Source organism: Rhamphochromis sp. 'chilingali', assembly GCF_963969265.1.
Source record: "Rhamphochromis sp. 'chilingali' genome assembly, chromosome: 18".
Classification (NCBI taxonomy): domain Eukaryota; kingdom Metazoa; phylum Chordata; class Actinopteri; order Cichliformes; family Cichlidae; genus Rhamphochromis; species Rhamphochromis sp. 'chilingali'.
This window is the reverse complement of record NC_137945.1, coordinates 35756629-35771998: the sequence shown is the minus strand read 5'-3', so window position 1 is coordinate 35771998 and position 15370 is coordinate 35756629. Positions and strand designations below refer to the sequence as shown.

Here is a 15370-nt window from a genome sequence, read left to right as displayed (position 1 = left end):
TCAAATAAATAAAAATAAAAGAAATGATGTTCACATGCAACAGTTGCTGTGCCCTCACTGCAGGAGCTTGAGCTGGCCTGTCACCCAGCCCACTCTGTCTTCCTTTTAAACGGACACTTTTCTGCCCAGCTGGACATCGCTGGGGTTTTGGTGCAAGTATCCTCTAAACAGGTGGATTATTTACATTTTTGTTCAGGGAACTTTAAACGCAGTATCAATAGACACTACAGTTACAAATGAAAAGATACTGAGCCCTTTCAGTCTACTATGGAGACTAATGATTTAGTATTGATATATGAAATACTTGGTAATTACTGCAAATTTCTTGTAGTTATTTCATATGTTGCACTTCCTTTTTGGTGTAAGTAGAAAGCGTGTCTCTGCAGTTTTCAGTCTTTGGACCGAACAGTTCTGACCTGTTCAGTCAGGGTCCGTTTGTTTCACACCTCTGATATAACTCTCTATATTAAACAGCATCATGTGTATACTATGCCTTATTTACAATGGTAGGAAACCCAGTTTGGCTTAAAAAAATCATTCCTGAAAACCAACAGAATATAGAGTGTGTGCATGTGCATATGTTTCTGCTTTGTCGTATGTTTTGGAGAGCAGGGGACTATATAAGACTGCGGGAGGGAAACCTTAATGGATTCTGCACCATTAGTGAGCCATCCAGGCTATCTGTAGCAGGCAAATGACACGATCGAGATGCAGAAACCCCCCTGCAGGACCCCTACTGATGTGAGCCTGGAAACAGAGTGAGCGATAGGGGGAGAGGGAGATGACTGTGTGATTTAATGTAAGGAAGCGAAGCAGCGTTCAAATTGATAAAGAGAGCAAGAGAAGCAGGAACAGAAAGAGAGGAGACGAGCGCTGTATCACTGGGGAGCAGAGAATCCAAGGGTGGAGTGGAGCGCTGCTACGGCTCTTCTATTCTGTGCATGGGAGGAGAAAGCGGGAAGTTGACAGCTGAAGCTTACCTCAGCAAATACCGCAGCAGATACCAGCCAAAAGGCTACCTCCTCCTCATCCTCCTCCTCCATTGTGCTGTCCGCTTGCCAGGAGAATAAACCATCTACTTAGCCGCTTCTCTTCATTTTCTTTATTTTCTCTTAGTTCCACTCCCCTTTTACATTTCCCTCCACCCCTTGTTGTTGGGTTTCCACACAGGGATGCGGACTCAGCAGGGCTCGGAGGGGGGCGTGCCGCTGCCAGGGGGCAGTTGTGGTAGTAGCGGCAGTGGCAGCTCTGGGCTGTCACCGGGCTCTGAATCAGACGGCGGGAGCCCAACAGGCAGAGGGGTGGACGGCATGGTGGACGGAGGTCTCGGAGTGGGTGTATGCAAGGGTGGAGGTGGAGGAGGAGGAGGCAGCTTGGGCGGCACTTTGAGGGGGGTCCTGTCTCGCTATTGGAGTTTGGAAAGTCTGCACTCCACCACAGGTAAGTGGTAGTGTGTTATTCCGGATTGGATGGGACTGGGTACGCTTTGCGTGAGTGCATGTCGTTCCAGCTGTTCAGCTGACACCCACTGACAGTGACGGTGCAGTACTAATATATTTGGGTGGGCCGGCTGCCGGATGCTTTAGTCATGCAGAGAGAGCCAGAAAATGCCAGCAGCTCTGTGTCCTGCTGTGCCCTTTCTTATGGTCTGAAATGTGTGTCCTTGTCTGCCACACAAAGGGTCTTCGCTGTGGAAATGCTTGTTGCACTTAATGCTGCACTGAACTCTCTGGGCTGGAGCTGGGATCACTGGAATCGTCTGTCTAAACTGGCACTGATGACATTTTTTTGGAAAGTCCCATATGATAAGACAGGCAGAGGGTTGACTTTTATGCACACTCATTTATCTTTGAGAAACATGAATATTTAACAAAATATGGTTGATTCAAACTGTCAAGGTTCTAATCTGATGTGAGAAATACAATTATAGCTTTAACCTTATTATACACACTGTGTTTTATTGCAACAAAAGAGTCTCTGATAATGAACCAGGTGTTATCTTTTTTGGTATTTTTAGTATTCTTTGAGGGGACTAAAAATAGTTCAAGACATGTTTAATAGCCTAAGCATGATTGAAAATATTGACAGTGTTATTAAAGGTTTAGCCCAAAAGTCTGACACACTTGTCTTTGCATGCACCCGCGTTCCCTGTCATCAGTGTGTGTTCATGTACTTTGTACTGTTGTTAAATGCTAAACATGAGCTGCTGATGCTGTGGCATGTAGCCGGGCTCTCCCTCTTCAAAATGGCATCGCGTTAGTTGTTGTGACTCCCAGTTGTTGTCATTCCGGCTTTGTTTGTCCAGCTGTGTGCTTGTGCATGTGTGTATCCGTGTGTATGGCCCAGTTGTTGCTCATGTGGAGCTGACCTAAATCTGTAAACACAGTGACATTATGGGACATGTCTTCATTATAAGAATAAACAGCCAGTGTGTCACGGCTGGCGGAGTGAGCCGTGTGGTGTGGAGGAAAAGGAGGACCCAAAATGCAGCAAACTGATGATACGAGTGAAGTTTATTTACACGGTGGCAGTGGCAAAAACAGGCAATGAAGCATGAGTAATGACAAACCTAAACTGGGAGAAACTAAAGAGCAAACCTGAAATCTTACAAAACGGAGAGCGGAGCAGAGAGACGCAGACCAAGGACCAGGATACCAAGAAACACAGACGAGCCGACAACGAACACAGACCGACACCCACTATATATACACACACACACACGGTAATCGGGTAATCGCACACAGGAGGGAAGAACAGCTGATCTGAATACACATGATGACTGGAGGACACAAGCTGAACACAATGACAACAGACACAGACTTTCAGAACAAAACAGGAAATCTAGAACCCGAACCGGACACAAGGGGGGAGGACACAGAATAACTAGAACAGAGGGAAATAATCACAAAACACAAAACGCTGGGTCAACGACCCAGGACCATGACAGTACCCCCCCTCCAAGGGCTGGCTCCAGACAGCCCAAAACAAAAACAGACGACCAACCCAGGGCGGGCGGCGGGGGCCCAGGACGGAGGGACCAACACAAGCTCCAGCGAACCGAGAGAATTGTCCAAAACAAAAACATACATGCTGGAGCACGAGAACAAAACACAGTTCAGGAGGCCGGCCCGGAGGCTGACAACTCAGAAGTCCAGGACAGTCCATCTTCTGAGGCCGGCCACGTCGGCGACGTAGATCCATAAGCCGACCGAGCGGAAGGCAGCAGTGGCGGAGTGGAGGCCGCTCAGGCGGCCGACCGTGCGGACAGCAACGGCGGCGATGACAGAAGTCTGGAGGCCGACCGTGCGGACGGCAACGGCGGCGATAACAGAAGTCTGGAGGCCGACCGTGCGGACGGCAACGGCGGCGATGACACAAGTCTGGAGGCCGACCGCGCGGAAGGCAGCGGCGGCGTCTAGGAGGTCGTCCATGTTGACGATGACGCTCCACCAGCGGCCTGGCAGATGACCGCCGATGTCGAGGCGGCAGTTTGGGACCCGAAGGTGGCGTGGCCGTCGCAGCACCAGACGAGACCGAAGCAGAGGCTGGACCAGACGAGGCAGCTGATGAGGATGCTGAAGCAGAGGCCGGACCAGGCGAAGCTGAAGCAGAAGCCGGACCAGGCGATGCTGACGAGGATGCTGGAGCCGGGCCAGGCGATGCTGAAGACACGAAGGCTGGAGCCGGACCAGGCGATGCTGAAGACGAAGCTGGACCGGGCGAGGATGAAGGCTCGGAGGCTGCAGCTGGCGAGGATGATGAGGCTGCAGCAGGCGACGGCGTGGAAGCCGGAGACTGTAGCGCTGCAGGCGTGGAAGAAGCTGCTGCTGCCCGTGGCATGGATGAAGCTGCAGCTGGCGAGGATGATGAGGCTGCAGTTGGCAGCTGGACGGGCTCCTCGGGCCCTCCAGCTGACGAGGCAGGAGGCTGGCTAGGTTCTCCTGAACCTCCAGCTGACGAGTCTTGAGGCTGGACGGGCTCCTCGGGCCCCCCAGCTGACGAGTCTTGAGGCTGGACGGGCTCCTCGGGCCCCCCAGCTGACGAGGCAGGAGGCTGGACGGGCTCCTCGGGCCATCCAGCTGACGAGTCTTGAGGCTGGACGGGCTCCTCGGGCCCCCCAGCTGACGAGGCAGGAGGCTGGACGGGCTCCTCGGGCTCCTCGGGCCCCCCAGCTGACGAGGCAGGAGGCTGGACGGGCTCCTCGGGCCCCCCAGCAGGCGAAGCAGGAGGCTGGACGGGCTCCTCGGGCCCCCCAGCGAAAACAGTCTCTGGACCAGTGGGCACCGGGGCCTCTGGCAGGCACAGTTCAGAGCCAGCAGGCGCACGGGCCTCTGGCAGGCACAGTTCAGAGCCAGCAGGCGCACGGGCCTCTGGCAGGAACAGATCAGAACCAGCAGGCGCACGGGCCTCTGGCAAACACAAAGCAGACTGCAGCTGCACAGAGCATCGACTCAGCTCAGGCAGCGACAGCCGGATACAGTCCTCAGCTGGCTTCTTAATCTCCAGGGGTCCAGAGTCGGCCGGGGGCTGGGACCCAGCCTCTGGGGAGGCCCTGGAGTGTGTCACAGTCTCTGGGCTGGCCAGCTTTTGAGGACTGATTACAATATTATGTGGTGTGTCTCTCTGCTTGACATGAACAGGTGAAAAATAGTTCTTTCCGGGTTGGATGGACTTAACTTGTTGTGCAGGAGGAGTTGGTGACAACGATGGCTGAATAGGTGATAATAAGGCGGATGAGTCTCTTGTCAACTGAGCTATTGACTGAGCTATGGATTGTAACCAAGTGTCTAATAGGTCTGGCTGTGACTGTAATGGGAGTGGCTAACTGAGCTAGTGGCTGCTGGGCAGCTAACTGAGCTACCGGCAGGGCAGCCGACTCAAAAAACACAGCCCCGGAATAAACAGACACACAGTCCAAAACAGAAAAAGGGTCCTTTTCACTCACCACAGCTGGCAGTTCCAAAGTCCTAGTCTTCGGCTGTGGGGTGATGCGCCGACGGCGCGATCGTCGCTTCCTCCCGGGCAAAACCTCCGGCGGGCCGGGCAAAACCTCCGGCGGGCCGGGCAAAACCTCCGGCGGGCCGGCCAAAACCTCCGGCGGGCCGGGCAAAATCTTCGCCGCCGGGCTGAGTTGGGAAGCGGTAGCGGCTGGTGGGTGAAGGTGCAGTTCGTTGAGTATGAAGTCCTGTGCAAGCGGGTGAAGAGAGTCCAGCAGCCAGGAGTGAGCAGAGATGAGCTGCTGTAGCCTGGCTTCTACAGCGCGGAGACACTCTTCCCCCTCATGCTCGAGCCATAGGTTAACCAACCTGGAAACAGAGTCAATTAGTTCCTCCCGAAGCTCCTCGGGAGGTGCGGATGCCGCTGGGTCCATGTTTGGTCGGCTCGTACTGTCACGGCTGGCGGAGTGAGCCGTGTGGTGTGGAGGAAAAGGAGGACCCAAAATGCAGCAAACTGATGATACGAGTGAAGTTTATTTACACGGTGGCAGTGGCAAAAACAGGCAATGAAGCATGAGTAATGACAAACCTAAACTGGGAGAAACTAAAGAGCAAACCTGAAATCTTACAAAACGGAGAGCGGAGCAGAGAGACGCAGACCAAGGACCAGGATACCAAGAAACACAGACGAGCCGACAACGAACACAGACCGACACCCACTATATACACACACACACACAAGGTAATCGGGTAATCGCACACAGGAGGGAAGAACAGCTGATCTGAATACACATGATGACTGGAGGACACAAGCTGAACACAATGACAACAGACACAGACTTTCAGAACAAAACAGGAAATCTAGAACCCGAACCGGACACAAGGGGGGAGGACACAGAATAACTAGAACAGAGGGAAATAATCACAAAACACAAAACGCTGGGTCAACGACCCAGGACCATGACACAGTGATGTTCTGGAGAGAACATCACTGGCTGTTTGTGAGCTCGCCCTATCTCATTGGCTAAGCAGGGTTGGGCCTGCTTAGAACTTGAATGATGGACCACCTGGGAAACACCACCAGGTGTTTTAAGCTTGGCTCTGGCTTGTGCAATGGAGCAGGTCATTTACTAATCAGAAGGTTGGTGGTTTGATCCCTGGCAGCTCCCAGTCTGTATGGGTAAGATACTAAACCCGAGTTGCTCTCTGATGCGTCCACTGGAGTATGAATGTGGGTGACTGTTAGAAGAAAAAAGCATAGACAGAAAGTGCTTGTGTGAATGAGGCAGGCTCTATAAAGTGCTCAGGTAGAGCAGAAAGGAGATAGGAACCACTCCGGGGTGATTTAGGAAGTATTTATTGTTACTTTTGGACTTGTTGGTTGTCAACAGAATTATTTCTCTTAAAGTATCATGAAGAAATTCAAGAGCTACACAGTACAGAAGAAAAGATTTCAAAGACTTTAAAAACCAAAACTAGTGGGACGTGTTGGAATTGTACTCAAAGATTACTAGAAAGAGAAACTCTGCTTCTGCACAGGAGGCACCGTTAACCCTCACGTTAATAATAATAATAATAATACATTTTATTTGAAAGCACCTTTCAAAACACTGAAGGTTGCTGTACACAGTAGAATAAAAGCAAGAAGTTTACAGAATCATAAAAGCATGAGACATAAACAAATAAAATAGGAGAGTGGAGAGGTTATGTGGGATAAGCTATTGAACGTTGTGTTCATTTGGTGTTAAACAATTTCAAAAACAACCATTCCATTAAGACTCATCATAAAAAACTATAACAATAGATACATTATCACCACTTGTTGTGTTAGATCTTTGTATCAACTTATGTTCTTGTGAACTTTACAGTTTCTGCATGTCTCATTAATCTGAGTTTAACTTTTGGATTATTTTCAGGATCAGTTGAAACATAGTAAACTGATCATCAGAGACCACTGTGGCTGAAAGTTTGCATCAATATTTGTTTTGAAACCATTTCAAGTTTTTATACAGTCACATAAAGTAACACCTGCGTTACTTTTACACCTATTTGTGTAAAGAGTAAATTATCCCCAAACCATACTGCCTTCTGACTCAGCTTGTGACTAAGAGTATAGGAGATGGAGGAACTGTCCCTTGAGACCTCCAATCAGTCTCCAGAACCACAAACCTCTCCTGGTTCTTTCACCAACACTATCAGTGGGTTTCCCAGTATAAACCTACATGTTCCAAGCATAACACATCCTGGCATCACATGTTGCAAAACCTTTATGCCACATTTACACTGCTTGCTTGGCATATACTGTTTGAAAGGGCAGTGTCCCCTAAAGCAACCAGACCGAACCAACTGAACTTCTCTCATCACAGCCATTTTTGTCTTGTTGACCACGACCTGGTCTTGTATCTGTCAAAGCAAATCACCCGTAACAACATGTACATTTTCTGGAGTGACATGATGGCCTGAAAAAATTGTCCGAGTGGACTCTGCATCCCATAAACTGCTGGTAGAGTCATTTCTGGATCTGTACTCACCACTCAAATCAAAGACTCATGCATGCGTTGATGTCTTTCTGACTTACCTCCTCCCAATCATCTTTGTAAAGCTGTTTCCCCTTCAAGTTGGTCAAGTTTACCAGTATGGCTTTGACTCAGGACTGAGTCCAGAACAGTTCAAAGCAGGATGTGATGTTATCAGTCCTGATGACAGTTTCAGTTGAAAGCCTACCTTCATTCTCGGGTGGGGATAAGTTCCCATTCTTTCACTTGAATGTGAGATCAACCTCTGCATGGCCATTCTCTTCATCACTGGATTCCTCCTCATCAATCCTTTCTTGGTCGGGTCAGATTATATTCCGTGTCAACTTCAGCTTCTAAAACTTCCTCATCTAATCCATCCTCATTGTCATCAATTGGTGACCTGGCTTGCCTTCCTAAATCACTTGGTCTGCATGTGGTCTCGGTCTAACCCACACAGATGCTGAGAAATCAGCAAGAGGGGAAAAAAGAAGAAAAAAGGGAGAAAGGATAAAAAAATGAATTAAAATAAGTTAACACTAATCAATACATTAAAAAGGAATTCCAAGGTGGGGCCAAGGTATTTATTTGTTTAACTAAAACATACTGTAGTATTCAAAACATGTGGACATGTGCATGGTTTCAGCCTACAATGAAGCACAGTGTTGGAGATGCAGGGATTCTGGATAATCTCTCAGTCACAGCCATGTAAACTATAGGACTGGGTGACACACCCATGTGGTGTGAAAGTCATTGCCTGAGCTCCCTGAAGCGCACTGTGAACGAGTGGCAATGCTACCCAAAGCCATTTGAAACATTTTCCTTTGAGGTGGGTCCTGTGAATTGTTTTATAAAGTGTAAATAGTAAGTGTGCATTTTTGGTCACAAAATGTTACTGCACATTTCTGTCCAGAGGTCAGCGCTGGAAGAGTACTCCAGGTCACTTCCCCATTTGTATGATGATATACAACACATGATAGATACATCAATATTGGAAAATTGTAGTTTGGAGGTTATTTTTCTGGGGTGAGTGATTTTCATGGTCTCTTCAGTTAATCTGGAGGGAAGTAGTGGATTATTTGTTATGGTAATCCTGGATTTGATTATAGATTGGACATTTTGTTTGCATTCCACCAGGCCGTCAGAGTTACACTAATTGTAATGTAGTTTGTTTTTTTTTAGTGCAGAAATGTAGGAAAGAGAGACTAAAACTGACAAATGGTTGAGGTCAATTTTTCATACAGCACCAAATCACAACAACGGTCGCCTCAAGGCGCTTTGCATTGTAAGGCAGAGCCTACAATAATACACGTTGAGTTGGTTTTGTGCTATATTTACCTGGGTGAAGTGCACAGTGTTTTTCTCTGAGCGTCCAAAAGCCAGTCTGTGTAGGTTGAAGTGTCCAGTTAACTTTATCAAACTCCTCTTTTGCATCTAATGCTAGCATGATTATTATGGTATGGTGTTTAGAGGTAAGTTATGAAGTTGATTAATCTGTCATTTCAGGTTTTCATGAAGCTGGTTTGATTTTGGTATTTAGGTATTTGTTTATTTATTGTCATTGTCAAGAAATTGCGTCTGGGGCTTCCATACAACCCAAAAAAAGAAGAAAATAATAAATACCCCTTAAAACCCAAGTGTACATATTTAACCCAGTGTGACTCCAATGCAATAAGACAATCCTTAGCAATAATGTTCGTAGAAATTCAGACAAAGACCTGAGAAACATGACAAAATACAACAATGCAACCCATTCAATATTATTGTACTGTGAGATATGATATCAGATATGATAGTTATCTATTTAAGAAAGAGGGGGGGGGGGGGGGGGGGGCAGGAGGGGGAAGAGAATAAAGATATGATGCACCAATGCAGACCAGTTCATTGCTATTAAGAAGTTGGATATGGTTATTGTCCGTGAGAGGGGGGCAGAGAGTTCTGGATGTATTCATGTTTGGGTAACGTTTTCTTTTTTAGTAGCTAGAGCTTTAGTGATTATTTTAATGTCTGTGTTTATTAATGAGAGAGAGCGATATGTTGGTTAGTTTTTAGTTGGAGAGTCATAATATCGCTTGGTATTATTTGTGTCATTACTCTGTGGGATCATGACAACATGATTTGGTAGAAGTATTTATAAAATTGTGCCGGAAATCCATTGTGATTTCATATTTGGCATTTACTAAGTGCTTTATGGAGTTCATCTATAGTAACAGGTTCATTCAACATGTCTGCTTGCTTTTTGGAAAGTCTGGGTCAATCTAAGTTTTCATTGAAAGTTTTCTACTTTGGGTTGTGGTCAGAAGAGTATAGCTGGCTATAAAAGGTTTTAAATATATTAATAATATTGAAAGTGTTTTGAAAAATCCCATTCACTAAGTATGATTGAGTGGATTGTTGTAAGGGAGTTACTGAGACAGAGAAAGCAATGCGTGAGAGGGATTGATGGAAAAATAAGTCTCTGGATGAAGGGTTGTTTTTCCTCCAGCTGTCATTGAGACCATAATGATTCATATATTGTTTTATGATATCTGTGGAACACCAAAGTCTTAAGCTACCAGGTGAGTGTCACCGGTCGAGTGTGGGACTGATAACTGTATTGAAGTGTCCAGCACTGATGATGTTGGTTGAATTGCACTCTAATGAAAATAGGTTGTAGAAGAAAGATGGGTCATTATTTCGACTGGCATGAATGTTTTATTTTCCTAACCTTCCACCTGGATCAATATGATTGAAGTACGTTACTCCCACAGAGTAGTGTTCTGGTGGAGTGGAAATTGAGTCTTACTAATTTAGAAGATCATCATGTAGCCTGGAGAAATAGTTTGCTGCTTTATAAGAAAGCCCTCCGCAAAGCCAGAACATCTTACTATTCATCACTGATTGAAGAAAATAAGAACAACCCCAGGTTTCTCTTCAGCACTGTAGCCAGGCTGACAAACAGTCAGAGCTCTTTTGAGCCAACCATCCCTTTAACGTTAACTAGTAATGACTTCATGAACTTCTTCACAAATAAAATTCTTATCATTAGAGAAAAAATTACCAGTAATCATCCCACAGATGTAATATTATCTACAGCTACTCTTAGTACCATTGATGTTAAGTTAGACTCTTTTTCTCCAATTGATCTTTCTGAGTTAACTTCAATAATTACTTCCTCCAAACCATCAACGTGTCTTTTAGACCCCATTCCTACAAAACTGCTCAAAGAAGTCCTGCCATTAATTAATTCTTCGATCTTAAATATGATCAACCTATCTCTAATGATCAGCTATGTACCACAGGCCTTCAAGCTGGCTGTAGTTAAACCTTTACTCAAAAAGCATCTCTAGACCCAGCAGTCTTAGCTAATTATAGGCCAATCTCCAACCTTCCTTTATATCAAACATCCTTGAAAGAGTAGTTGTCAAACAGCTAACAGATCATCTGCAGAGGTTTATTTGAAGAGTTTCAGTCAGGTTTCAGAGCTCATCACAGCACAGAAACAGCTTTAGTGAAGGTTACAAATGATCTTCTTATGGCCTCTGACAGTGGACTCATCTCTGTGCTTGTCCTGCTAGACCTCAGTGCAGCGTTCGATACTGTCGACCATAATATCCTATTAGAGCGATTAGAACATGCTGTAGGTATTACAGGTACTGCGCTGCAGTGGTTTGTATCATATCTATCTAATAGACTCCAGTTTGTGCATGTAAATGCACTACCGCACTCCTGCTTTACAGGTGAAAATAGAGCAACAGGAACGCTGAGTCTTTGACTTTATTTATTTTCTGCTGTGTTTTACTTGCATCTATTTGAAAGACTGAGTGTAAACACAAAAAATATTTTATTTTATGTGCTGGAATGTGCAGAAAATAGGTTTAAGCAACAAAACGCTACAAACCACAACACAATTAAATATAAATTAAAATATGAAAACAAAAAGAACATGCACATTCTCTGTCATATGGACCTGCATGAATAAACTTTCTGAATCCTTTATCATCTGCAACTGAAAATAGTTGTGGATGATTACTATACCTTTCTAATGTGACCTTGTTGTCCCTGGCTCTCTCTCTCTCTCTCCCTCCCGCTCTGTTCCTGTGCTACTGTGAGTGTAACTACCGCCCCTCCCCCCTCTGCCCAGCGCAAAGCACAAGGCTGGCGTGCAGAATGAAGCGGGAAAAAAGTGCGAGAGAGAGAGAGAGAGTAAGAAAAAAAAAAACACGTGACGGCTCGTGATAAGGAGCCGGCTCACGTCGTTCACGTCAAAGAGCCGGCTCTAAGAGCCGTTTCGTTTGTGACCGACACATCACTACCACAGACACAAAGCCCTGACCTAAACCTTACGTTTCTTCAGTATAGAGATTGACAGACCACGTGACTTTCGCGCATTGCATGCCGGTAACTCGTGGCAAAACAATCCAAGTACCGCATCAAACGCAAGCATTTGCAGCACCGCAAAACGTTCATTCTTCGGTTCCAATAAATTCTTGCTCTTTCTTTGCCCCCCAAAATGTTATGTACAAAACGTGTACAATGCCGGTCCGTACAAAGACAGACTTGATGAAAAGTCAAAGAAAAGATACGAGGAAAAAATCAAAGGAGTGAAAGGGTCAGACCCTCACGAGCACACAGAGGGACAAAATACGTTAGCGTGCTGCCCAACTTTCACCACGCTCATATTTATAATCATACGGTTCTTGGAGTGAGTGCATACACTCATGAAGTTTAGTAACTTCAGGTCACTGCAACAAGCCCAGGTACAGTTTACCGACGGATGGGTACAGGACCTTGAAATGCACCGTGTAGAAAGTAAAGACCATCGTACGTATCATAAGTTTACCAGTCTCACAAATCGTCGTCATAAATACACATTCCTTAACCGTTTATTAATAGGACCTTTGAGCTCAACGGTAATTAATTAGTAGTGGAAATAATTTCTGGTACCCATCACAGAAATGTGGCAGTGACAATAATACTGTATGCTGTAATCGTACTGGGCAATTAGTGATACAAAACAACTGTTTTATCCTGTGAATAAAAGTATATGTTTTTGTCAATGTACCATAATAACAGAAGCGAAACGCAATATTGTGTCAGGACAATTCACTACTTATGCACAATAAACAAAGGAGCATAGCGCGACAATTTCTGTTCAGCGCCAGACTTGCTTGTAACCTATATCACCAATTATGTTAAGAAAAATGACGCATTAACTACAACAGCAGACTGACCTTCGTGTAAATGCTTGGAGCAGACTAACCTGTGAGCTGGAGTGTTCTGGGACGTTATATTTGGTCTTTGAATGGCTGCAATCCAGTCGCATCTTTGTTACTTCGGAAACACGGCTCGAACAATTTCTCTTCAACGACGTAATCTGATAACAACCGATCTCTTTACCCGTCGGCTTCCCGTGGCTGTCATGCGACCGGCTATTGCAGTTAATAATACAACGGCTTCTTGACATTTTTTGTGTTTCTTTTTATCGCTGTATAACTGATTTCAATTGAAAGCCTGCGTGCGCTAGTACCTCTTGCCACGAGTTCCCAGAATCCTTTGCGGTTTTACCCCTGAGTGACGTCACATTTTCAATCTCTATATCTGATGCCTAATCCTAAACCACTTTTACCAATCTGACCTGTTTTCTTCTTGTACCTACCCTGTGCTTTGCTACCCCAATGAAAAAAAAATCTCAGAAAATGCCAGAAAAGAGGTTGTGTGTAAACAAGTCTTTGTCCAATCTTTGCACTCATTCTCCTCTTTTGTGTTCCTGTGAATTAAAATAATGCCAGGTGGCAACAGTGTGGCACACTGTAGCATCCAAGCACACACTGGCAACTGTTCTCATCCATGAGCAAGTGAGGGGACGGGGGAAAGGATGTCTAAAAGCATCCATCACAAAAATGGGAGGCATGGTGCTTTCTGGGAAATAGGTCACCCTTAAAACAGCCATTTAGCCTGAGGTGTTTTTGTGCACTACTTGTTCTGAAGTTACTTATCTTAGAGAAGGATGAGGGGACAGTGGACACAAATAGATAAATGCATCAGTTTTATTCATTTGTTACCGATTCTCTTATTATTACTCATTACAGTAGAATGTGACATAGATAACGTAAACAGCATATATTCAGTAGCTATTTTAACTGAGTCTTACTTTTCTCCACGAGATCTGGTTGAGCCCATTTTGTTGCTGATTAAATGAAACAGTCTCTCCAAAAGTATCTGCTATGGCTAATCACCATTAATGTAGTTATAGCTATAGTATAGCAATAGAAACTTAAATTGTCTGCTATTTAATATGTTATTTTTATGTTATGTTATTTTTCTATTTTTTGGACTTATGCCAGACGGATGGACAAAGAACGATAAATATTTGTTTAATATTTTACTGGCAGCAGGCAAAAAGAGCCATCACAAAAACTTGCTTTCTTCTGAGAGCCCAACTATGAACATGTGGATGGACATCACAATGGACATTTACATGATGGAGAAAATGACAGCAGATGTGAACTATGATGAAAGAAATGGATGGACTATATAAAAACATGCAGGCCAGATTTTGATTTTGACTGTGTTAACTATTAGAGGATATATTAGTTATATTAATGGAAACAAAAACTCCCTACATGCCTTTTTTTGTATTTTTATTTTATTTTTTTCTTTCTGTTTTGCTTCTTTTTTTTCTTCTTTCATTCCTTTTGTATGGATATTTTAGTTGTTTAAAAACAGGAAAAAAAGAAAAATACATGTAGTAACAAATTGCTGAAGTTGATGGTATTGTACAGTGATTCCTAAATGTCAATTAAAAAGAAGTTATTTTTAACTGGTGTGCTGACTTAGTAAAACTTTGTTAAACTCTATTTTCTAAGTACACAAAGACACTAACGTGTTTTTTTATTATCACATGCCATATTCAGTTGCTTGCTTCTCATTTTACACTTTTAATCATGTAATAGTTCATGTCTAGGTTTTACAGGGTGTTCTGTGACTGCTCATTAAAAAACAACTGATTTTAATTTGCCCATTTCCCTTCCAAAATCTTCTCTTTGGATAGCTCTGTATGTCTGCACAGCTGGTATTTTTAGTTTTTAGTTCTGCCCAATTGCAAATAGATACGCTCTATGTGTTTTCCTCCATTGTTTCCAACTGTTCAACTTTAAATTAATCTTGGGAAAAGGAACTAAATTATGTGATGAGCAAAGATTTTGTTGGTTTGGCCAAAAATCTCCTTTCTTTTTAATACACCGTGTGGTGGTAAATGCTATAGTTTAAGTGTTTTGCACTTGTGGCTGTTTCTGTGCAACTCTACACTGACAATCTGCTCTGTGGTGCATCAGTTAAAAGTGAGAAGGATGCTCCTGGTCATACTGCTGAACTAATGTGTCATCGTCCACTGACATAAGCTGATGACTGCTGTCTGTTTAGTGTTCCCCTTGGTACAAAAACACAAATGTTTATATTCATGTGATCAGAGCAGGACTTTTACAGAGTGATAAAAAATACCCAAGCTTTAAAAAGAACTTTAAAAACTTTTTCACTTTTACGAAGGTTAAAACAGTAAAATTCAAATCTCTGTATTTGATTTGAGAGAAATGAGCCAATGAGTCAGTAAGCCTGACTTTCCAAGCATCTCTGGCAGGAGGGTCCCCTATCCCCCACAAGACATTCAACATCTGCTCTGGGTTCCTGGCTGGCTGAGGCTCTGCCGATCCCTGCACCCGTTCCAGCTCCTCGGGTGGAGACAGCAGTTGCCCAGCATTTGCCGGTGCCTGTTCCGGTGTCCAAGGTCAGAGCAGCTGTGACCCGGCCTTCTCAAACACCTGTACCTACTCCTCGCATGGGAGTGGCTGGTTTCCGGTCTGCTCTGCCACCCATGCCAGTCCCTGAGGTGAGGCCCACCAAGACACAGCTGACCTCCGCACCTATATCTACTCCTCGGGT

General features: G+C 44.7%; 1 protein-coding gene across 1 annotated transcript in view; it reads left to right on the top strand.

Annotated features, from left to right (window-relative positions):
* The first annotated feature begins 1084 nt into the window (after nt 1-1084).
* The window catches only part of arhgef4 (Rho guanine nucleotide exchange factor (GEF) 4), a 73378-nt gene continuing 59092 nt past the window's right edge, over nt 1085-15370 (top strand). Inside the window, exon 1 of the mRNA XM_080865768.1 lies at nt 1085-1440. Coding sequence (XP_080721894.1) covers nt 1173-1440 — 268 coding nt within the window. The 5' untranslated portion in view covers nt 1085-1172. The remainder of the gene's footprint in view (nt 1441-15370) is intronic.